Source organism: Oxyura jamaicensis, chromosome 2 (assembly GCF_011077185.1).
Source record: "Oxyura jamaicensis isolate SHBP4307 breed ruddy duck chromosome 2, BPBGC_Ojam_1.0, whole genome shotgun sequence".
NCBI lineage: Eukaryota > Metazoa > Chordata > Aves > Anseriformes > Anatidae > Oxyura > Oxyura jamaicensis.
In genome coordinates this window covers 103,943,860-103,969,209 of record NC_048894.1, presented here as the reverse complement: position 1 = coordinate 103,969,209, position 25,350 = coordinate 103,943,860, and the positions used below count along the sequence as shown (strand labels likewise).

At 37.9% G+C, this 25,350-nt stretch overlaps 1 protein-coding gene across 3 annotated transcripts in view; it reads left to right on the top strand.

Moving 5' to 3' along the window:
• LAMA3 (laminin subunit alpha 3) overlaps nt 1-25,350 on the top strand; it is a 112,814-nt gene that overhangs the window by 38,054 nt on the left and 49,410 nt on the right. For 2 of the 3 annotated variants that reach the window (XM_035318301.1, XM_035318300.1), the window contains exons 17-34: nt 934-1,033; nt 1,569-1,621; nt 1,973-2,078; nt 3,861-3,960; nt 4,806-4,962; nt 7,937-8,075; nt 9,542-9,684; nt 11,207-11,307; nt 11,415-11,568; nt 12,985-13,145; nt 14,884-14,992; nt 17,162-17,259; nt 19,623-19,788; nt 20,176-20,302; nt 20,390-20,529; nt 20,885-21,000; nt 21,516-21,727; nt 23,326-23,530. In XM_035318301.1, the coding sequence (XP_035174192.1) occupies nt 934-1,033; nt 1,569-1,621; nt 1,973-2,078; nt 3,861-3,960; nt 4,806-4,962; nt 7,937-8,075; nt 9,542-9,684; nt 11,207-11,307; nt 11,415-11,568; nt 12,985-13,145; nt 14,884-14,992; nt 17,162-17,259; nt 19,623-19,788; nt 20,176-20,302; nt 20,390-20,529; nt 20,885-21,000; nt 21,516-21,727; nt 23,326-23,530 (2,387 nt within the window). Of the gene's footprint in view, nt 1-933; nt 1,034-1,568; nt 1,622-1,972; nt 2,079-3,860; nt 3,961-4,805; nt 4,963-7,936; nt 8,076-8,265; nt 8,399-9,541; nt 9,685-11,206; nt 11,308-11,414; nt 11,569-12,984; nt 13,146-14,883; nt 14,993-17,161; nt 17,260-19,622; nt 19,789-20,175; nt 20,303-20,389; nt 20,530-20,884; nt 21,001-21,515; nt 21,728-23,325; nt 23,531-25,350 lie in introns of all 3 variants that reach the window. The other variant, XM_035318302.1, reaches the window with a different exon arrangement.

The following is a 25,350-nucleotide window of genomic DNA, read 5'->3' as shown; positions in this document are numbered from 1 at the left end:
TAAGCTCTACATCTAAACGTCTTTTAAAGACCTCCATGTTGATGTGCCTGAGCAAATAACCGTGCTGAGAGACATCCATTCTCTTTTATGGAAAAGGATAGAAAAAGAATAAAGAAGAAAAGCAGAATTCACTATTGTTTGCCTCTGCTTATCCCTAGGAAAAATGTGTAGAGGATGGAAAATCCTCCTTGTTGCCTCAGAGAAATACGCTTTAGCTTTGTGTAATTATTTTTTTCAATAATTAATAAATAGAGAAGTATAAGAAAATATGAAGAAGAGATGTAACAAATCAATTCTACAAAAAATTGCCTAAATCAATTTTACAAAAAAAAAAAAAAAAAAAAAAAAAAAAGTAGACATCATATCTACTTCACAATGCTGTATGATACTGTATGGGTGATTCAGAACATAAATTATCTAAGATTAAAAGTACAGAAAAGTTGTTGGTAAAAATAAAAAATATAAAAAAGTGTGGCATTGCCATAATTGAAAAAAAAATAATTACTAGTATTAACATTTTTAATCTGAATTAGTTCACTTTTCCACTGTTGTTTCTACTCTGCCCTCCTAAGAAAAAGGGATTGATAAAGGTAGGAGAAAATACGAAAATTAATGATTACTTTTAAGGAAATCTGTATTTTAATCTTTTTTCCAAACTGTTAATGCTTTAGAGCAGTTATAATAAGGCTATGAAAGAACTGGAAAGTATGTCCATTGGGATATTTAGGATAAATTAGATATGGAAGAATGGAACAATCCTGTGCTGATAGTATGAGACAGAAAAATTCAAAAAGTTTGAATCAGCCTCAGATTCCATGCTTCTGTGAAAGTCAGTAAGCTGCCTGAGTTATTTATAATATTATTTTTTTCATAATATTAAAGAGCTGTGTGTTTTTTTATGAAACAGATCAATCAACTTCTTTCTGTCATTAGGGCTATTGTCAATGTCTTCAGCACGTTGAAGGTCCTACATGTAGTAAATGCAAACCGTTGTACTGGAACCTGGCCAAAGAAAACCTTGAAGGATGTACAGGTACAGCTTTAAGACATATTTCTTTGGGTTATGGAATATGCTAAATTATTTTGAAAATCGTCTTTGTTAGCTGTGGTGCTCAGTGATTTTAACAACTTGTTAAGAACATGTTTTGACATAATATAATTTGAAAACCAAATTTACCTGTAATAGCAGAAGTTATTTTTAGAAATTAGACCATAATTTCTTGAGTGTTTGTTAGTGCTGTACTCAAGTAACCAGAAAGCACTTCTGTCAGAACAGTCAGAAAAGACTGGTTTTGTTAAACGCAAATTAGGATACTTCAAAACACGTCAGTAAATTGCACGTACATGTAAGTCCTCATTCATTCTCCTTTGCTTTTTCTTCTCACCTTGCACCAGTATCTCTTTGCTGTTCTGAATCGTCCAGAGTAGAATCCACCTTGTTACTCTGTGACTCCAAATTGCAGATTCAAGATTTATTTATTTATTTCTGCAAAGTATCTTGCAAAGAAGGAATGCAGACAATCTGATAATTTATTTTTATTTTTATTTTTTTTTTCCCATCCATGCAGCATGCCATTGTGATGTGAGTGGAACGCTAAGTGGAGTTGGAGAATGTCAACAGGTGAAGTGAAATGATAAGGAAAACATTAATTCAATTTATTTTGTAAAGATAAGTTATTGTAACGCGGTAAAATAGAACTCTTGGAACTGATTCCTGCTTTCGTACATGAAATGACAGGTGACATCCTAGGGATGTATAAAAGTTCTGAAAATTTTTCATTGCTTTGAAAGTAGGGATCTTCTCATCTGTTCATTAAAGATGATAAATAACAGAAGTTATGTCCAGATAATATTTTTTGTTCCGATTAGAAAGATTTTCCTCTTCACAACTGGAGGGAATTCAAAGTATTGAAAGAATGAAGTTCTGAAGAAGGCACTGATGAAATTTTTGATGAAATTATTTTCTTCACAGGAAAATGGACATTGTTATTGCAAATCCAATGTTTGTGGAGATTCCTGTGACACTTGTGAAGCAGGTTATTATGCTCTTGAAAACAAGAATTATTTTGGCTGCCAAGGTAAAGAACATTTCTAGCAGCACATTTGCACTTAACACAAAAGTCTTTAGAATTTCACAGGTCATATTTTTAAAATGTGGATGTGTTTGTTGAATCATTTATGCACAGTGTTTTGCACTATTACTTGTAACTTGTGCAAGTCTCGGTTTGAGCTGGATGTGTTTTGTATTTGAAATCTCCTTCTTTGCCTTCCAAAGGGAGAAAGAATAGGGCAGCTGTTACCACTGTAGCTCCCAGAAATGTTGTGGCTCACTCTCTTGATAAAATCTGTTCCTCTTTGAGTTCATCAGCTTTTGCCTCACCATCCTCAGTGACTTGTTTACTGCCACCTGTCTGAGGTTTCTCTGTCAAAGCCCATTGTGAGATAGCAAGAGGAGCTGCTGTAGCTTGCCCAGCACAGAACCAGTGCAAGCCTGGGCAATCTTGAGCTCTGTGCCTAGCCTTCATTCCTGCATGGTGCACCTCACTAATCCCTGTCAAAATCTAATGCCTCACATTCTTAGAGGGTTTCAATGAAGTCAGAAATTAAAATACAATGAAAAGTTTAATGCAGTACGTAACACCGAGATGCAAATCATCCAGCAAAATAGGTATGTATCATAGCTAAAGAGATTTCCAAATAAGATAACTGTAAGTCATTTCTTCTACCAGGATACAGGCCAAGGGAGGTTTGATTTTTCCTGCAAATATTAGCTGTAAGATTGGTAGCTCTCTGTTCAGTTTAGTGGTTTTCTAAGGTCCACTGCTGGAATAAGAACTTAAAATATTACAACAGCTAGTAACATCATTTATTTTTTTCAGTTATGTTTGTGTATTGCTATAAACTGTGACTCAGTATGTTTTGAAGTACAGTCAGATGTAGCTGTGATATGGTGGAAGCAGTCATCTCTCTGCCATGTGTTTTGAGGAGTACAGGGCTACTTCAATGGTTCCCTTTCTTCCTTGCCCTCCTTCTAAAATTATTGAAAGCACTTTCACTGCTTTTAGTGGGATTTATACCTGTCCAAGGATGATGCAAGAGATTTACTTTTAAAATACTGATGTACTTTTTGTGTGTGCAAAGTTTAAAAACAATGGCTAGTTTATCAAACAAACTTTTTTGTGTGTGTGTCTAATTTTCAAATGAAAGATCTAATGAAATCAATCTGGCTTCAGGAAGGTGCAAATTGCTTTAATTCTCCTTGATTTCAGTGAGATTACTTGACTCGCTGTAAGTATGTTTAGGAACATTCAACCTTCCAGGTCAGTTCTGAAATTTTTAACTTAGGCATACTTGTTCCTTAGTGTGATACATATTGCCTCATTTATTAGAGTTGTCCGTTACTTTATGCCACAAATCCTGTCTCCTGTAGCAAGACACTCAATATGGTTGTCCAATACTGGTTAAAAATATATGTATGCTCTTATGTAAACACATACATTTTTCTTATGTTGTGGTACCAGAATGGCTGTTCTGAAAAACTGTGGTCCAGCATTTAGTAAATGTGGCTTTTTACTTGTGATTTAAAAATAAATAATAATAATAATAAAAGGCTTTTGTCATGTTACAAGCAGGAAAAAGGAAAAGAAAAGAGAACAACAACAAACGTGAAAAGCCAGAAGTAATTGCAGCTTATCCGTGGGTGTTAACGTGTTTCAAAGAGTCTGAGGGGAGTCTAAATGGCTCCGGAAGGAGGAAATGAGTTGATAATAGTGTTTAATTAGAGGAAGCGAGGTGTGTTTTCTGATAACCTTTATCACTTTTTCTGATGGGATATTTGGCTTCTATTCTTTTCCTGGCAGGCTGTCAGTGTGATGTCGGAGGATCCATCAGTTCTGCGTGTGCTGAACCCTCGGGTGCCTGCCAGTGCAGAGAGCACGTTGTGGGGATGACCTGTCAGGAGTGAGTCAGACTGTAACAAAGAGCTTGTGCTTTAAAGTAGATAATTTGAAACTGCCCATTGGTTCCTTGCTAGCTTTTCACATGAGATTCTGGATTTGTTGACAAATAAGCTGGTAAATTGTGCTATTAGTTATACTCACTTTGCCTGACAGTTTTCTTCTGTTACTGTAATAGGATTTTTTAACTCCTTTCCTTAAATAATTGATACCTGTTTCGCAATCACATTGTGTATGTATCAATGTACCTGTATATATCAAGAGGTACGTAAGGTAAGGTATAGCTGTAAAAGCTTCTGGAAAGAGAATTCTTATTCCATCCATCTTATTTGCTATTTATTAGCTACTAACAGGATTTCTCAGTGATCGGTAGATCACTTCCCTTCCGTTGCTTTATTCATTTAGATGTAGACCATACATGTAGATGTAGCATACTTTTAGATGTAGACCATACTGGTAATTCTTTCAGATTACAATGGTGAGTGGGTGGAGGCTTCTTGTCAAAAAGTGTTGGATGTTGGGGTTATACTCAGATGACGAACTACCTGAGATATCATAAATTCATCAGGCATTTTTAGCTTACATAGCTGTGAAATGAAAAATCATATCAGAATCAATTTGCTTTAGTTGTTGAGTGACGTGATTTAGGCACATTGCCTAAAATGTCTTTACTCACAAATAAATATCAAAGGTTCAATCAATGCTTATATTTGTATTTTATACTGGCAAGGATATACAAACTGATATACAATCAGGGCAAAAAAAAAAAATGAAAATTTGGAGGAAAAGAATAGTCCTTTGAATGCTTGTTCTTTTTTTTTTTTTTTTTTTTTTTTGTCTCCTTGAAAGGCCTGAACAAAACTATTTTTTCCCTGATCTGCACCACATGAGGTTTGAGATTGAAGATGGAACTACTGTCCAGGGAAGGGGAATTCGGTTTGGCTATGATCCTCAGGAATTTCCTAACTTCAGTTGGAGAGGATATGCCCAGATGTCTTCTATACAAGTAAGCTGGTATTTTGCTCAAGGCTTTGGGGTGAAAACATAGATGTATGTTCTGTATGCCCCTGTTGTACTGTTGTGTGCACAAGGTCATGGAGAAACCAGGACGGGATCTCACTAATCTGAACATTTTGGCACTGTATCACTGTTTGGATTAGTGACTGTTAGTATTATTTAAAGTTGGTCATTGCTAGTGCAAATATGTGTTCTCCAGAGACGTTCTTTGCGAGGTCATTTTTTTGGGGGGGGAGGTATTTTTTTGTTGTTGTTTTGAGAAATGCATTTTGCTGTTGGTTTAAAGGAAAGAACTAGTAGCTTTAAAGTCTATAATACTAAATGAAGAAATTGTTGTCATGACAAGGACAGCAGAAGCAGCAGAAGATTGATGTTGGGCTAAATCACTTGGATTATAGAGTTCCATAATAGTCCATGTCAAAATTTTCAGGTTTCATTATAGTGCTGTGGTGAAGCCTTCACACTTTCAACTTGGGCAAGGAGGATAAAGTCTCCAGTTTGCCAGAAATTATAATTTTACTTTACAGCAAACATGAAAGTGTGTGATTCAGTAAAACAAGATGTGAGCAGGAGTGTTTCAGTAACATTTATTTTACTCTCATGATAGACTACAAATAAAGCAAAACACAGCATAGGGAATAAGGACATTGCAGGAAGAGTCAGCATAATTTAATTGTGTGAGAAAGGACCTGTTGGACTTTAGATGGAATTGCTGAGCAAGTGAATCAGAATTTGAAAAGAGTAGATTTGAGCAATAAATGGGATTTGCTCATTCTTCTTAAAAGTTATACTTTGGTATTTGTAGTACTCTGATGCTGATAAGATTTTTTAGTCCACAGATATAGTTGTGTCCAGCCTCTGTAACCTGTCCAAGGACTAATGGGTCAACTACAGACAGACATAAGCACATAACTGTTGTGCAAGTATAGTGATTTTCTTTCTGTTCTTCACTTTTCACTTTTTCCTCTTTGTTTATGTTCTTTTTTTTTTTTTTTTTTTTTTTTTTTAATCTCAGAGCCATTTTTTTTGGCTTTTCAGAATTACTCCACATTTACAAATGAAGGCAACTCTGGAAGCTGTGCTTTCTTAAATTTCAGCTGTGTAACTCAGATGCTTTTTGCATTTCATATCCACTTGGCATTTTGTAAAGAGTTAGTGAAAGTACTTAGTTTCTAATCCTGCTGAAAGTGTGCATTGCTTTGCTCACCTGAATAAAGCTTTTCATTCATGTAAGTAATTGCCAGATACAGGCCCTCCACAGTTAGATCCTTGCATAGATAGTCTTCATTCTTCATAGTCACATTCTTCATTTCAAGAAACTTTCAGAATTTTCACATAGATTTTTTGTGCCTTGCAGGGCCCTGAAATACTCCTGACATTTCTTTTGTGGAAGACAAATAGGATTACAATATCTACCACACAAAAGGCTAATATATCAACTTTTTGTGAAAATATTTCAATACAATTTAGAAAAATCAGATGAAATAAATAGTCTGTGGGTGGTGACCTATGCTGTTGTGCTTCACCCATGCTGCTAACATGGGGCTCTCATGATAGACTGAGAAGCTAACAGTTTGTCTGAGTTTTTAAAGCACTGGCAAGAGCTGCCTAGGTTTGTGATAGAGCTCAAATAATAAATTCTCCTCACTTCCTGCTTTTTTCTTGAAACTGAGGACTGACATCTCTCCTTCCCTCATTACTCATTAGTGTCTTCTTTCTCTCTCTTTACCTGTGTTCTCTAGATATTCCATAAAACCATTTTGTGAAACTTTCTGAGGCATGTTTCTTCATTTCTTTCACCTTTCCTTTTTTGTTCCTGTCTATTTTTCAGGTGTTCCCTCAATGCCCGTCTTTTCTCTTCAGCAGTCACCTTTCTCCATTTAAAACATCAGCTGTAAAACCTTCCCCCATGTGTCTGTATTTTCTGTTCTGGTCCACTGCCCTTCTTCAGTCACCGAGATTTTAGCCATTTAATCTCTGCAGATCTCTCATCCCTATCATCTGTTGTATGCCTGTTTCTGCTTTCTGCATTGCATTTCTATTTAGAAAGTGGAGGTCTCTGTGATGATGACAGAATTGAATAATATACTAAGTAGCATATGAGAGCTGGCACTCTAACATTTATTTTAGCTTTTTGCAGTAAGAGAAAATATGGCTTTGTGCCCCATGCTGAGAGGTCTGCAATTTAGAAAACTTGTGTGCTTTTGGGGATGCAGAATGGACCATAGTGGTAGGGAACTTACTGTATCAGAAGCATCTTGGAATGGGACAGTGAGCGGATTATGATGGGTGAACAGGTGGGACTTGGTTTGTGATGGGAGCTTTATGATTTAGGATGGAAAGGAGGAAGTCAAACCCTTAAGGCTGCACAAAGCCATTTTTTTCCTACCCAACCAACCTTTGAACAAGTCCCTGCTGATTCTGTTGCTCTGCAACTAAATGGGGGCTGTGTGAATTCATTCTCCTGTGGGCTTACTGCCAGTCCAGGGTTGATGTGAACTGTGTAGTTTCGGAGATGTCAGTTCAGCCCAAGGGCAAAAGAATCTTGGTATCACATCTCTAAGGCAGTGAGGGATCTGGTAGGGGAGCAGAAGTTGCAGTGCCAGTCTGAGACGTCTGCGTGCTGTGGAGCATTGTGTGTTATCTCAGACTAAGATCAGTGATTCTGGCCCTTACGTTTCCCTGCACAGGCAGGGAGAATATCAGTAAAATACTGTCCGTGTTTCAAGGTGCAATATCAACTTGCATATTAGTTAAGATTCCATGTCTTTCAGGGTAAGTAAATAAAAATAAAACACAGTGCTTTATTTTACAGGAGGTTTTATTCTCTTGTAAGCTGCTGGAGCCTTTCTTTTCTGTTATGGAGTATGTCTTTTGCCAAATGGTTTTTCTTTCTCTGGGTGCTAGTAACAAATAATATACTTTCCTTTCCTCCTTTTTCCCTTTCTTTTTATTTTTCCCAGCCAGAGGTGGTTGTACCTGTCACTGTGGCTTCCCCTAAGCTCTTCCACCTAGTCCTCCGCTATGTCACCCTGGGTTCAAAAAGCTCTAAAGGGAAGATCTCAATTGCTGAGGGAAAACATTTTGGCACTAACTATACTTGTAAGTGAATTAATTTTCTCACTAGGCTTACCTGTCTTCATCTGTCATACACAGCATTGCCATTCCAGTGTATACTTGTCTGCATGTGCATTTTTCTTGTAGGCATTTAGTATGGTGCTTGCATGGCTTCTCACTGTTCCTCTTTTCAGCACTTTATGGCTGTTTTTGTTTATTAACTTCAATTTTTCAGAATGAAGTGAGGATAACTTTGAATGTGGAAAAATCAAACCACTACTTATTTCGCATTATCCTGAGATATATTAACCCTGGAGGTGAATCGTTACCTGGCCGCATATCTGCTTGTCAATCTCGGCCTGAAGCAGGTAGGTACAACTCGACGGCACAACAGATCAGATGAATGTTAGATTAGAGAAGCCTTGTCAAGAAGCAACTAATTCAGATTTGTAATGTCGCTTAAAATGCATTGCTTTTAACAGCGTCAATGCTTTTGTGCTTTTCCTAGTATATTTTCCTGTAAATGATGTGGCTATGTTTGCATGAAACTTCTGCTAACTAATAATCAACATTTGTTTTTTAAATGTTTGCCAAATTCAGGACTTCCAATTCTGTACTTGAAAGCTTTGAACTGTGTGTTTTATGAAGCTCTCAAAGAAGGGAAAACAGAATTTATCTTGGTTCAGTTGCCTTTAATATTTCAGTTTAAAGGTGACTTCTGCCTTCTTTCCATGAATAATATTTATTTAATGATGAAATCAATCCACCAAATTAGCTCTGATGACAGACCTCAACAACATGACTTGGTCCCTGGTAAAAGATAAGTATTCTATATCCTTGTTATGTCTGCCATTCAAAGAATATGTTCAGAATTATCTCTTACGATGCCTAATAGTACCACACTGCTGGGAGTCAATGGCATTTAGTCATAGACCTTCAATAACTTGGAGAAGACAGAACTGAAGACATGACAGGTACCTCTCAGCAGAGGGGCAGCAGTTTATAGTCAGGACTGTCTTACATTGCCTGGGAGACAGGGAATCAGCTTAGAGCACAAGCTTTTGTCTTTGTCCAGGGGCTTTCAAGAGGAAACCTTTGCTATTCACAACATTTTAGATGCTACAGAGAACCTCTGGTATTTAAAATATACAGCTGAAAGTTGCATAAGAACAGGCCTTGTGTCAACTGAAGATGTCTTGAGTCAGTGGAGAAACATATTGAATGGAAAATAATGGAAGAGGGAAGGGATGTGAATATTTCAGAATATTGCAAAACTATCCATTACAAGGGAAAAAGTCTGTTCTTCTGAACCAATTTGCTCAAGACTAATAAAAAGCAAGATGACAATAATTACACAGCTCTATAGCTTACTTACAATACATATTGTCAGAGCAGCATCGATCAGCTCCTGTTACACCAAGTTTAATGTATTAAATCATAAGTCCAGAGTACCAGCCAAGCAGAGACATTTTACACAGTCCCTTATTTTTTTTATTTTTATTTTTTGGCAGGGGCTGCTCAGAGCAAAGAATTTGTCTTCCCACCCAGCAAGGAGCCAGCTTTTGTCACAATCCCAGGAAAAAGCTCCACAGAATCTTTCTCATTGGTTCCAGGAATGTGGATTGTCAGTATAATGGCAGAGGAAGTCCTCTTGGTAAGAAAACAATTGAAGAAAACAAGTGCTTGAAGGCTGTCATGATAATATTGCTCTGGAGTTGTTTGTCAGGAACAACCTTGGAAGCAATTGAAATTGCACATTAGTGGAAATAGAGTGGCAGAATATCGTTATGAAAATATACAGTTCAGCCTCTAATTTCACTTTTTTTTCCTTCTCTGACTTTCATCTGCTGTAATTTTTCATGTGCTTACAGACTTTCAGTCTGTCCAGACTCTGTACCATCAAATGTTGAAGAAATATTAATATATACAGCACAATTGTCTGAGCATAAAAGCTCACAGAAATTAGTAATTCTTGCATATCACATAACATATCTAAAGCTTGGCTCAGCTACAGATGATCAAGCCCTTAGTTTTCTGGCAAAGATTCTTCAGAAAAGTATTATAAGATGGGCTTCATAATTAGCAGGTCACTTTCTAAATTTTTTTATCCTCCTATTTTTACTCCCTTCCACTTACTGAAAAATTGTCTGTGACAGCTGTTGTGAGTTGCTATAAAAAGACAAAGCCTTTGAGGTGAGCATTTATGGAAAACCTTAAAGATGCACGATCACAAAGATGCTATACTGAAATTCTTATGTATATTATATACAGTTAACAAGGAGCCGATATCTTTAGTCATCAACCCTGGGGCTCTGTTAAATTTATGGAACGCCATGTAGAATGTTACTAAAGAGCTTGCAGCATATTTCTTGCTCAACGTGACATACTATTGTGCCTTTTTCTTTAAAACCTTTGAAAAGGAATTTGTTAATGATATTAGCCTAGTATGTATTCATAAAAGAAAGTTTTTATAAATAAGCTCCACTCTTTTAAGTTGAAAAGGCAGAGCAAAAATATACCAGCTTCTTGAAGCACAGCTTAATAGATTATGAGGACTATTTTTACGAAGCCACCTGGGATACATGAATCTCCCTTGCAGAGTCAAACACAGGTGAGTTGTATGCACGTGAATAGCATACATGGGTGAAAACTGTGCAGTGACAGCTGTGTATTACCACACAGTGCCTGTGCAGCTCAAGCTTATACAAACTGATTTTTTTTCCACTCTATTGACTGGACCATTTGGCTTATAAAGCAAGAAGAACTTTGGGTTGGAAGATCTGTGTTTCTTAGCTTTAAAGCTTAAGTAGGAGAGGCCTGTGCTCTTAGATTGTGAGGCTCTGGACTTAACAAGTCCTGCAAGCCACAGATATGGTGGGGAAGCTCCTTTATGAGCACCATCCTGTACAACACATGATGGGATAGTGGCTGCAGTTTCCCTGCTTACAGGGCAGCTGCTTTCAAACTATCTCTGTGAAGATATAAACAGATTTACCATGACACATAGGGATGTTATTGGCCCATATAGCAGCAAAAAAATCTACATGTGTATTGCAGATATCCTCCATAAAAATTATTTGTGTGATCGGTTTTGTGCATTGCTACATTGTGAATGTCTGGAGAGGTTCCTTTTGTAATTTTCTGCATGGTCTTGCATTTGTTATATTTGTTCCTAGGATTATATGGTGCTGTTACCTAGTGATTATTATGAAGCATCCATCTTGCAGATACAAGTTACGGAGCCTTGCACCTATCCTGGACGTGTTTCAACAGAGAAGTCAGTATATATCCTACGGAATAAACCATTGCCTTGGATTATGTTGTTATTATACTGCTGCAATTGAAAGCAATAATAATTCTGTGTGTGTTTTTGTTTTGTGTTAGCTGCTTGCTCTATCAGCATTTGCCATTGGGCAGATTTTCCTGTGTCCTCGGTTCAGAGGCAGCGTATTACAGACATGGGGGAGAATACAGAAGAATACCTGTTCGACAGCCAACTCCTGATCATCCAGTGATGTCCCATATCAGTGGAAGAGAGGTGAGATTCCTGCCCGCTAATCGCAATCGCATCTGCACTATTAACTACAAAACTACTGGACTAAAAAAATGGTGGCAGATTCGTGGCTCAGGATTTGCAGACCTGTAACTCATCCCTAAAACAGGCTCTGTACTAAGTTCTATATTTTATACAGATCCATGTAAACATATCAGTATTGGCAGATGTATAACTATGACTCGAGTGGATGCTTCACTCTGAGAAAAGTATTTAATAAAATAAAAATACCTGTGTTTTAGGCATACTGTCTAATTCAGCATATTGCTTAATTGCAGTAGCAATGGCAAAATGGTTTGTCAGCAGTAATGGTGTATGTATGTTACTCCAAATTAATCTTTTTTGTTGTTGTTGTTGTTGCTTAAATAGCTATACTTATGTAAAATATTTGCTTTAGTTAAGAACAAGCAGATGCAAATATGACACTGCTGTGGGTCCATTGAAAGAGAAACACGTTTCATGAAACCAAAAATTATACTTGAAGCATGTTTTTTAAAATAAGCTATTTTATCAAGTACATGATAATTAAATGTAAAGTGATTTTGTCCTCTGTTACTGTGCTCTGACAGTTGCTTTAAAAAAATGCCAACTGCAACAATGATAATTAAATGTCATAGGCCCCAGTGCTTCATCACCGATGCATGTGCAAAACTTTACTGTTATGACTTATTGCTGTGAAGTCGGGATGGCTGTTGACAGAATTATTTGCTTGTTGAAAAGTTCACAGCCTAAGGACATCTTGAGAAAAACAACTTACATTTGAAAATAATTATACAGCCCACTGTAACAAAGCCCAGCACTTTTCATGCAACTACTTCAGAGTATTTTCTGTAAAATATTACTTTAACCAACTTGCACAGGTAAACTAAAAGAAAAATCTGATGTTTCAGAAAGTGGCAATGTCTATTTCCTGGACATAATGCTCTCATTCTTTGTAGGTAATCAGTATAAAGCGCTGCAGTAGTAGGAATTCTGTTTGTGGAAATATTTATTCAGTGGAAAATTAAGAGTCAATTTTGATTTGTTTTTTAAAGATAGCTCAGAGATGAGGGTGACAGTTTTTTAGGAACATCAGATTTTCCTCACTGATAGTTTATACTGCCAAGAATATTAATAATAAGCCTCATTTCCTAGCCTTATCTTGCAGATCTGCTGTTATCTTCCTAGAGCCGTTATAATGGCAGCTGTTTCCTGAATCTGGTTGATGCTTACTAGTGGACAAAGTGATTATTTATAAGCACTGCTTCCATTCTGCTCGATTGTCTTTTGCTGAGACAGCGCAGGGTTGGCCCTAGACTAGTGAAGACCAGTTAGCTTGCAGGGCAGGCAAAAGGAGCTTCCTGCAAGAAAGAGAGTGAAAAATCTATTTTTTTTTTTTTTTTTTAATGATGCTTGACCTAGGTCAATTTACAGATGACCATAAATGTTCCTCAAGTCGGTCGCTATGTTCTAGTTTTTGAATATGCCAATGAAGATGACCAGTTATACACTGCTGAGGTAAAAATAAATAGCCCTGGACCTGTCATAGAAGGCAGAGTGAGAATATACAGTTGCAAATACAGGTAAGAATTTCTGAAATGGTTAAATAACCATTTAGAATATAATTATGCTTTTTATATATCGGAATGCATTTTACTGCTGTTATGTTGTTCACATTTTAGGGTGATTTAAAAGCAATACATAATTCTTTGGGTATTGTACAGATTACTAAGTCTGTGCAGTCAGCACATTAAATATTGCTACTGCTTTAGTGAACTTTTTCTGTACAAAGGGGTTTTTATATACACTTGTAAATCCTTATAAACTATTAATTATAGAGTCCAGTAGCAGAGCATCCAGCAGCTCTGTTGGCTGCAGATGTTTGCGCTGTTTATGATTGTTTAGTAAAAAGCATTTCTGAGGGTTTTGACTATAAAAAGAAAAAAAAGTATCAGCCAATTTTACAAGAGTGTTTCCACTCCTCTAACAAGATTTGTTGAAGCAAAGGTATGTGTTTCTCTGAAATTTTGAGTAGGCCTCAAGCCCTATGTTTCTTTATCCTTGTTGACTGCTGAGGTTACTGCAGATGTCCCAGAGATTTTGTCTGTCATAAGTGAAATTGTTGTTAATACTTGAGCAATTCAGAGTGAGTCAAATTAGGATTGTGATCCCACAGATATTTGTGTCCCTGGGAGTGTCAGGGGGCTACTGACATGCATCATTTTTTCCTGTGAGCCAAGTGTTTGACAGATTGTAGGCTTAGGGATTAGGATTTTCATCAGCGTGTATGTGATACAGAGAAGAACTATATGACTTTGACAGGTCACTCCTCTTATTCTAGCCTAATAACATGTCTGTTAAAAAAGAAAACAATCAAAACTGCATAATGAAGTTTGTCATAGAATCATTATTCAAAGTATGCCACGTCTACTTAGAGCTCTATCAGATGATTATTCCCAATAAAACATTGCAAGAGAATGTATCCCAGATTCACAGACATTCTTAGTTGCCCAGTTAATAGTGAAAGTCAAATGAAAGACCCCTATTTCTCTTAAGTGTCCTTAGCCCTGAGATGCCTTTATTTCTGAGCTGTGCTCTGAACAAGTGAAACTTTCACAATCTCTGAGGAGAAACAGAAGAGCAGTTTTATGGGAATTACAGCTTCTCACCCACAGCATGCTGTCTGGCTTAGCTGAACAGATGAGCAGAAGAAAGAAAAGAAATAAGCATTGTATCATAGAACCACAGACTGGTCTGGGTCCTCTAAAAATCATCTATTTCTAACTCCCTGTCATGGGCAGGGACACCTCCCACTACATCAGGTTGCTCAAAGTCCTGTCCAATCTGTACGTGACTTCCTCTTTTAGGAAAAGGGAAATATTTCTCCTTTTGTAAGCCTGTAGGGATCGTGCTCCATGAGCAAGGCAGAGTCCCAAGTCTTTAGTAAGATTCTTCCTTTTAATATGTGTTTGTCTTAACCAAAGATGCGCGGCCGATCAAAGGTAACTGATGAGAGGCACAGACCTACATCTCAGTGTACCGCTAGCAGTAGCTCAGCTGGAGAACTAAACTAAGGTCAGGAGGTTTGGACTCTCTTAGGCAACCTACAAAGGGCAAGCCATATTTTGCATGTGCTGCTTCCTTTGTCTCTCCCGTGAGGATACTGCATTCACCAGTGGCCAAACATACTTGTTACTTATGATCCAACAGAATGACTAGGTACCTGTGGTGAGGAAAGCTAGGCCTCAGCTGAGCTACACAATAGCTCAAACAACATGGCAATGCCAGGAGGCTAATTTTTAACCCCGCTTTCTGTCTCAGTTTCCTTTGTCGCAGCATTGTTGTGGATGACAGAAATCGTGTTGTAGCCTATGATCTTCTAGCAGATACAAAGATACATCTTAAGGCATCATCAATTAATTTTCTTCTGGTAAGTTTCTATTTTCTTTTCCATTTGTAATATTTATTCCTCAAATAGGTAAAGAGATGTACTTTTCTCCTTATGTTCATATGCTCAATAGTGATGTGAGAAAGGGTGTATATTAGATGCTTGAAGATGTTGGTTTGTATATAGTCAACGAATACTGAGTCAAACAAGAAAGGCAAATTCCTGTGTATCTTTTTTATCTTTGATCTTGGCAAGGGTATTTCCAACTTTCTAATGCTTTATTTCAGTTCCTCTCTCTTCTCTACATGTAAACTTTAATTGAAAAATATGCTGGTAGCTTTTTTCTTAATTGCTATATCTTTTGCCTTTCCCTTTTTTTTTTTTTTTTCTCTTTATATCTTCAAAACACGGGCATTTCCTGTGTCTCTTAGAAAATTTCAGATAATAAATATATTCATTTTAGAAAAGATAGAACTTTTAAATGCTTTGAATAAAAACCTTCACTGCCATCTTTTGGCCCACACCAGTAATACATTTTTCGAGATACTGATTTTTTTTCCAAGTTGTTTCAGTGTTTACCATTTTAGAAACACGAGACCAGTTGCACAGTTGGTTTCAATCTAAAGTTAAAACCAAACTATGAACACAGAGTAGTTCCATGGCACTGTTAGGATTAGCAACTGATGCATACTTTCTTCATTTCCTGAGGCAGTGTTCAGTGTGAACAAATACCATTTAAATTGTGTGGTAGCTCCCTGTAGCAGTTGCTGTGCTAACAAGATCCTTACCCAAAAGGTATTGATATTATTAGGCTATATCTCCACATATGGAAGTTTCATGATAATATTTTGTTATCCAAATTACAGTTTCCTTTTTCTAAATGACTTGCTTCAAGATTGACATACAAAAAAATATTTCCCTGCATTAAACGTAAACGCTGCACTTACCACAAGATGAGAATGAGGAAAAGAAGAACTTGTGTTGTATGGACACTATCTATGGAGTCAGTGTCCCAGCAGTTTTGAAGTTAAAGGTCCCCTGTTGTACAGAGCAGAGAGGCAAAGGGGAACTACCCTGAGTGCTGGAGGTCAGAAATTTGGTCTGAATAGTAAAGAGGGAATGCAATTGTTGAGGTCAGCTTTCAAGAGGGGCTCTAACGACTTTATCTCAGACAGATGCAAATGAGCTGTCTAAATCCAAATGATAACCCACGGTAACTTTTTAGGTGCTCTGAAAGTACAGTTCCAATCTTCAGAGCCTATCCTTGTTCTGCTGCAAAAGGCTGGAGTCCTGTGGGCTCCATATTACAAGGAGGACAAGCACATTACACATATCCTCATTACAGGGAGGATAAGCACAATACTTGCTGCCAAGGAAAAGGGATTTTTGGCACTCTGCCTTCTACCTTATAAAGGCTTTATATACACTGCTCACTTACGCTAAAGCACAAGTTGAGCTCCTTTACGACCGCTTCTAAAGTGAATTGCTTTGCACATGAATGCATTCTCCCTATGCAATTGCTATTTATACTAATATGTAGTGCTAGTTATCATTATCAAGTGCTTCTTTATTTCCTTTTCAAGTAGTTCATGCACACATTTTGTAACCTGCACTTACGTATTTTGGAAATAACACGTAATATCTTTTTATTGGCAGTAATGGTTGTGTCTACCTACACGTCTTGCCTTATGTCAAAACAACAACAACAAACATATGAACTCTCAACATTTTTTAAACTGAATTCTGAATCCACTGGGAGAAATCTCATAGTTACCAAAACTTATTTATAAGGACTTTGTGTGAGCAAATATTACTGCCTGCATTTCAGAAGGACTAGGAATTCCCCCAGGGTCTGAAAGTCTTAACACCACTGATGAGGGCTTCTCCCTCTGACCCTTGTTCTGTATAATCTTGTCCACCCTTGGCTAGCTTCCGACCCTGCAAGCTGGTCTTCTGTGATTCCCATTACCATACATATACTTGCATTTTAACATTCCCCTGGGAAGGACAGAAAAATGCTTTTAAATACTGAGGCATTCAGGTGCAGGTAGGTAAGGGATCCAAAATCACTCGTGAAGTCCATGACAGTACATGGGTTGGGACTTAGATCTCTCTGTGCTGACATCAGGTTACATTGTTCCCCTTCCAGGCTTGGCCCTATTATTTATTTTCAGTATTAATTGCTAATTGTACCTTGTGCTTATTTTTCAGCACAAGGTTTGTATTATATCAGCTGAAGAATTTTCTCCAGAATATGTGAATCCTAAAGTACATTGCATAGCTGTTTACAGGAGTACCCATGATGGAAGGTAACTTGCTTGTTGTTATCCTTTATATTTTATGAAAAAGACCCTCAGAGAGAGACTAAAGTGCATTTTAATGCTTTTCAATGAACCTTTGCTCGGTGACTCAAAGGCAGTTTGTTGACCACTTCTACAATGTAGCATTTGTAAAAATAAAAATTAAAAAATTAAAAATAGTACTAATAATAAAAAGCTGAATTGTTAGTGTTAATCTAGACAGGCTTTGTGTGGGATCTTGGTAATACTAGCCTTTCCCATCTGAACTACCGAGTACTAATGCATTAGAATACACAAGTATTTCACATGCTTTCCAGTATAATAGGTGTCCAAGCAGGAAAATCATTGCTGTTTCTGTGGCAAGCCATGAATTATCAGGCCTGAAATACTCACTGTTCTGTTTGGACTTTGATTCTGCATGTTACTGCTTCACCTGTTTCAGAATGGCTTTAATTTCTAATGGGTAAGGGATATGAATTTCCTTTCAGGTATCCCAAATTCACAGATCCACCAGCAAAATGTGGCAGCCCCAAACCACCCAACGTGCAAACCCCTTCTTCACAAACAAACCACTCCCTTCTCCCCCTCATTGTGGGTCCTGTATGATAGGTGATGCAAAGTGTGCCCTCAGCATTCATTACTCACAGCAGCGCTAGGTGATCCTTCCCCTCCTCCTTTATACTTACGTAGTACCAGTAGTTGGAGTACTCATATGCAGTTGGGTCAACACAGGTCGATGTCCCCTTGTTACTGAGAACATCTGAACCTAAATGTTTGCTTCCCAATTAGTCAGTTCCAGGTTCTGCAGAGCACTTATTCCATCCTGTTGGAATTCTTCTCTCCATGTGTTTCGATCTTTGCGCCAGAGAGGAAATATCATTGCAGTTCCTGAATTAGGAAGCCCCACATTTTCAATTCCTGTTGCACTTCCCTGGATGTCCTTGTGATTCTAGTCCTAGGTTGTGGTGTTTTTTTGTTTGTTTTGTTTTGTTTTGTTTTTTGTTTTTCCCAACTGATCTGGCAATGAAGGGAGCCTCAAAGTAAATGTAAATGCCATTTGCAACACTTCAGAGGCAGAAAGAGTTGGTGACTAGGTCTAATAGTTTTCCAGTTGGTAGTTTCTAATACAGTGGTTGAACTGAAATAGAAAACAGAAAAATCTGGATAAAAGCATGTGACTGGCACTTGGCTTTTAGCATGTGTAGCACTGAATTGCAGCTTTATTTCTGCTCCTGTTCAGAATCTTACAACTGAGAGCAGCTTTCTTAACACTGAAGATACTTGTCCTCTCATGAAAGGCATTTTGCATTCCTGCGTATTTGTACTCTGAGTGAAATGGGGAAAGGAGGCTGGGTGAAAAGCATGATATAAAATCAAGCTAATGCAGATATATGTACCTTTTAGTTTGTTCGGGTTTGGTTTATTTATTTATTTATTAAATCACTCGCTGTGCTTGCATAGTTTACTGTATATTTATGTTCTGTTATTAAGACTGTTATCTGGCAGCATTTTTGCTTTCCTGAAAGTGTTCACCAAGTTGAAAGATTCAGAGTCTTGGCTTAGTTTAAGAGTATTATAAGTGGATGCTGCACGTGGTTTCCCAGACAAGCCTGGCAAATACATCTCAGTCCTGGCCCTGAAAGGTATTTGCCGTTCCAGTTCTGGGCCTGTCTTGAGCAAAGATTAATCATTGTCTGCTGAGTACTTACAAGAAGTGAATGAATACTAGCGTGAAACCCCCAAATAACATTTTCTCCTGCAGTCTTGGAAACTACTTCTCTCAATCAAGTTCTTCAGAACTAAATATACCAAGGAAGAAATAGTTAAAAACAACAGTGGATGAAATGGGATGTTTTCAGGGAGCACTGTTATGTATTTTGGCTTCAATTCTACAAATATTTGAGTGTATATTCAACTTTTAAGTACTTAAGTAGTCCCACTGGATTCAATAGGAAAACTTGCATGTGTAAGGGATGCACCTACATAAATATTTGTAGAACTGAAATTTCAATATCAGTACAGATTCTGGTGAATGTAACTAACTGGATTCACTAACATTTATTTAATTGTATTTTTAACACCTTTGGTTTCCTCAGCAAACTCTTTTTATTGAAACTGATCAGGTTATGGAAATTTTGAGTGCATAAAAGCAGTTATGTACATTTTCCCCTCTGTGAGTTAGCTCTATACCTTTTGTTTTCATTTACTGATCATTTCCATAAAATTCCAAAGAGTAACAGTGGTTACTATTGCGTTATTGATTGTATTACATTCTAATATACTAACTTTGGGGAGTTGATTTTTTTTTTCTTTCATAATGCTTAAGAAATGCTCCTGACCTCAAGAGTAATTAATATAATTCTGTTTTTTAGTGTAACATGCATTCCATCAGTGTATGAAACTCCACCAGCGGCTTTGGTTTTGGATACATTCAGGGATGGGAAAATCTCTGAAGTACAGAGAAATATACTCCATGATCCACTGAGTGCCCCTTTACCTTCTGACTCAGTTAACGGAGTCATCTTGACATCATCACAGGTAGTTCACATTTTGAAAATACTGTTTCCAAAGTCACAAATTATGTTCTTAGTAAAGGTAAATAGATCAAGCATTTTTAGAAAATCACAGCTAAATTATATGAACAAAATATTGCAGATTGAGTAAGCCACAATGATAATGAACAGAAAGAGAAACAGAAATGCTAGCTTCTTTCTAAACAGACTGCGGAAGTGCATTACATATGCTTGGCATGTGAATAGATAGAAGCATGCAGATGTAATGCCATATCCTTTGAATATATTAACTTCCTGAGAAATGCTAAGCCCCCTCTCTTCTGTTCCAACTAAGCAATTCAGAGCAGAACTCATGAAATGATGAATATTTCACAAAACATATATACTGTTAGAGCTGTTTTTGTTTCTGCAGAACCAGATTACCATGAGTGGCAGAGTGCCCCACTTGGGCAGATATGTATTTGTGCTACATTTTTATCAGCCAGCACATCCAACGTTCCCCGTGCAGGTGCATGTGAATGCAGGACGTGTGTGGTCAGGTAGGCTTTCAAATTTGATCCAACTTCTTTCTCCTCTCAGCTTTTTGGCACATAGGTCATTATTTGGCATTATGCTTTTTCTTCCAGGTTCCATCAATGCTTCATTCTGCCCTCATACTTCTGGCTGTCGGGATCAGGTGATTGCAGAAAACCAAATTGAGCTTGACATTTCTGAACCTGAAGTCTCTGTTACAGTGATGGTACCTGACGGAAGAATGCTGGTTTTGGTAAGTTGATTGCATAAACATACCTGGAAATATTCTTTTCAGCTCCACCAGCCGTTTAGAGACAATTTTAAATTATCAACTTTCAAACTTTCAAAATTTTAGGAACTTGTACACTAGTTTTGTTTTTACTGTAAATTTTAAGATATTGTACAGTATTTTTATTGTATGCTGCTTGTATTGTAAGCTCTGGGATATAGATAATGAAGTATATTTTCCTACCCTTTTGCTTAAAGTGTTAGCATTTTTGAGAAAATCCAGAATTCATAATGAAGTAATGTTTAAATATATAAATGCCTTAGCTTGTTTCTTTTGTTTTTCTCTGAAATGTACAATCTAGCTTTTTTGTTGTTTTAAGGAAAATGTCTTAGTTGTTCCAGCAGACAACTACAGTTACAAAATTCTTGACAAAAAGACTGTGGACAAATCATTTGATTTTATCAGCCAATGTGGAGGAAACAGTTTTTATATTGAGTAAGCATCACTTTCTGAAAAACTGAGCAAGCTAGGATTTAATATTATTTTCACTCCATATTAAAGAAATATATAAAATCCCCATCACTCTGCTACATTAAAGTGCTTTTCATGGCTTATGCTGGCCTGTTAATCTTCTATGAGTCATTTTTGCATGACTTTCTATTGTAAATGAAATGTAAGGGTAGAGCTTTATTGCTCACAGTACAAAAGAGGAAAATCTGTGTCATCTTTCTGCCTTTGGTATTTCCATCTTTGGTATTTTGTATTTTGCTTGGCATGTCTGAACTGATAAGACTAATATGAGCGCTTCTTTGAAAAAAAATCTTACCTACATGAGCTACTTACTACTAATGTAATTACTTTATGTGTATCCTTGCATGTGTACTGATGCCTTCCATATTTCAAAGAATTGTTTGAAAGACAGGACCCCAATTTACTGACCCACTGCAAAGCATTCTCACAGCAGTTTTCAAGTGGCATTACTAACATGATTTATATTTCAATGTAAATAGCCCAGAAAGATCGTCAGCCTTCTGTAAGAATTCTGCAAGGTCACTAGTGGCTTTCTACAACAACGGAGCATTGCCATGTAATTGCCACAGCCAAGGTGCCGTGAGCCCCACTTGCAGCCCCCTGGGAGGGCAGTGTATCTGCAGACCTAATGTCGTTGGTCGTCAGTGCAGCAGATGCCAAACTGGCTACTATGGATTTCCATTCTGCAAGCGTAAGTACATGCTCTGATGTATTCAGTGCCTGACCTGACATTAGTTATTTAATTCTCAGATTACACTGCACAGGCACTGCGGCCCCACTTTTCTTTATAGGGCTTGACCTTGTAACAGGCTGGTTGAGCTGCCTTAGATTTAGCATAGTGTGGTGGTTTTACTCAGGTGGGCAGCTGAGATTCAACCGCTCTGTCAGTTCCCCTCCTCAAAAGGAAAAGGGGAGAAAATACGATGAAGAGGACTCAAGGGTAGAGATAAGGAAAAGGAGATCGCTCAATGATTACCGTTACAGGCAAAACAGACTCAGCACAGGGAGGTTACAGAAATTCATTGCCTATTACTAACAATCTAGAGCAGTGAGAAATAAAGAAAAGAAACTAAAACCACCTTCCTCCCATCCACCCTCTTCCACTTCCTCCCCCTGAGCGGCACAGGGGAGTGGGGGAATGGGGGCTGTGGTCAGTCCCTGATGTTTTGTCTCTGCTGATCCTTTACGGTCACTCTCTGTCCCTGCTCCACGTGGGGGGGGGGGGTGCTACCCACAGGCAGCAGCTCTTCAAGCACTGCTCCCACACGGCTCCATACCATGGGGTCCATCCCCCAGGAGCAATCTGCTCCAGCACAGGTCCCCCACGGGCAGCAGCTTCCCCCATTTCCCCTGCTCCTGCATGGGCTCCTCTCCACAGGCTGCAGCTCCAGCCCGGGGCCTGCTCCTGCAGGGGCTCTCCATGGGCCGCAGCCTCCTCCAGGCCACATCCACCTGCTCCACTGGGGGTTCCTCCATGGGCTGCAGCGTGGAGATCTGCTCCATGTGGGACCCCTGGGCTGCAGGGGGACAGCCTGCTCCACCAGGGGCCTCTCCACAGGCCGCAGGGGAACTGCTGCCCCATGCCTGGAGCACCTTCTGACCTCCTGCTGCACTGACCTGGGGGGCTGCAGGGCTGCTTCTCCCAGCTGCTGTTCCACAGCATTTTTTTTTTTTCCTTTTCTTAAATATGCCCTCACAGAGGTGCAAATGAGATTGCTTACTGTCTGTGCTCTGGCTAGCAGCAGGTCTCTTTGGAGCCAGGTGAAACTGGCCCTTATCTAACATGAGGTAGCTTCTGCATTCTTCTCACAGAAGCCACCCCTGAAGCCTCCCCCACTACCAAAGCTTTGCCACCTAACCCCACCACAGTCTTAGATTTAGCATAGCATAGCTTTCAGTGTAATGCAGAAACAATACTCTACGTGTATTTATGTTTATTTGTAAAAGTGGTGCCCATGAAACCAAAGCTATTAATTGTTTAATACTTGGCAGGTTTGGGAAGTGTTAATAATTCCTATGGTGAATTTAAGCAGCAAATCTGTGGAAAAGAATCAGGGTCTCTAGATACTCTTTGAAACTACAGTTGCATAATTGGTTTCCATGACCTTGATCGGTCCTAATCTCAAATCATTTTGATAATTGGAGTTAAACAAGCCACCTAAGTTTAAAACTAATGAAAGAGAGAAAAGAATACAGGTTGTGTCTGTTTGTTTTATATACAAATTCAATTAGAGTTGATCATTGTAAGCTGGGACATGATTAATTTGTAGAATATTTTTTTTGACCCAGTGTGCAACTGTGGGCAGCGTCTTTGTGATGACATAACTGGTAAGTGCATTTGCCCTCCTCGAACTGTGAAACCAACGTGTGAAGTGTGCGAGAAACATTACTTCAGCTATCACCCTCTCGCTGGCTGTGAGAGTTGCAACTGTTCAGAAAGAGGAGTTATTCATGTGGCGAGCCCAGACTGCGAAAAAAACAACGGGCAATGCAAGTAAGTTTGGATTACATGCATTAATAATGTTGCATGAGTGGTTTGATTCACTGTTCTTTTCAGGTATTTGGAGGATGTGGGGAACTTTTATGATAATGAGCAGGGATTTAAGCAGTGCTTGGTGTAAGTTAGAACTCAGCTGTTAACAGAAGTACATGCAATGCTTACTGAAAATTTGGTTTGTACAGTAACAAATGGTGGGCTTTGGGATTCCCAAGCATGCATTGTTTGCCAGTGACATGCCATGTCACTCACAGTAAGTCACCAAATCTCTGTTCATCTCATATATAGCTTATCCAATGCCCAGATAGCAGTGGACCTTGGACCAGAACTTCTGACTTCTGGCACGTTCATCATTTGTAATTGTGTATGTTAGCTCCCAAATTGTTAAAACTTTGTAGTTCACCTTCCACAGTCTAATGTGTGGGTTTAAGTCCAGTAGCGTTTTGAAGTACTGTAAAGCTTGAATGATAGGTGCTGTGTGTATGGAAACTATTGTTCAGTTGGAGTCACAGACAGTGCCCTATTATGCCCTCTGTATGACATATAATTGTTTTTATGTGTCTCAGCATGCTGAGCTGAAAATTGGTTCTTTTATATATTATTCTATTTATATTTTCTAAAATATGTATAGCATACAGCTGTATTTGTAGGGAATCATCTTAAATTCAGATGCTGTCAATATTAGTGTAGTTGAACATTTCTATTATTTCCTTGGAGAGATGAGTCCTTAAAGAGCAAACACAAATATGCGAGAGCCAATAGGTTGCATAAGGCCAAGGTTAATTCATTTTGATTAGATTGGCTATGTTTTTGTAGTGTCCAAACAAAGAGGAATATGGTCTTTGCTGCTCTGCCATTAGTCCTGTAAATATGACAGAGAATACTCATTTTCAGAGAATACTCTATTTCCTGAATTTAAAATAATTTCTTAAGTCTGTCCATTTTGTGTGAACTGAATAATTATTTTATACCAATGACAAAACAGGAAATTGTTTTCATAGATAGAAGTCAGGATTCAGGGTTAAAGTGTACCATATTCTGCATGTCTTGGTGCACTCTAAATCTGATTGGTCTTTGCTTTCATTTTCCCCATATCTTGCTCTTACATGAGGCAACCAAAGCTGCACAAATAAATAATTAAATAAATAAATCGGTGAAATAAAATCTATTACTTTAGGTATGCTAAGTCCTATCTTTATGTTTGTGTAAAATTGAGGGCAATGTTTGCAAAAAATAGGAAGATTTCCTGTTTCAGTGAAAAGTTGTATTGCCTGATTATAATGGTGATATTTTTCCCATACAGCCCAATTGATAATATAAATGAGATGTCAACTTCTAAGTACAATAGTTCTGAAGCAAAACTTGACTTTTAGCCAGTATTTTTGGATTGATTCTAAAGTGTATAGCCAACTACTAGATTCTGATTAATACTTTTCCTTGTGTGGATTACATGAAGTTCAAAGTTCCCATTTAGTTCCAGTTATCTCTGTGTATGGGTAATGCATTCAGAGAGACTCTGAGAAACCTCGCCCATTATTTGATGAACTGAGTAATTGTTTTCATATTTTACATGAAGTGCACCTTGTCTGCATGCTTTAACTATTTATATCCATTAAGTTTGTAGCATTAGTACACATTAAACTTGGTGCTGAGAGCAAAAGGAGATTCCACCAAATCTCTGAGCATTTTTAAAATCATGTTCTTTACAACTAAAATGTAAAGATGTGGATGGTGGTGGTGGCTGACATTCTTTATCAGTGGGTCCTTACTCTCTTGAAACTTTTGGGCTAGTAAAGATAGATTGTGAGAATAGGCTA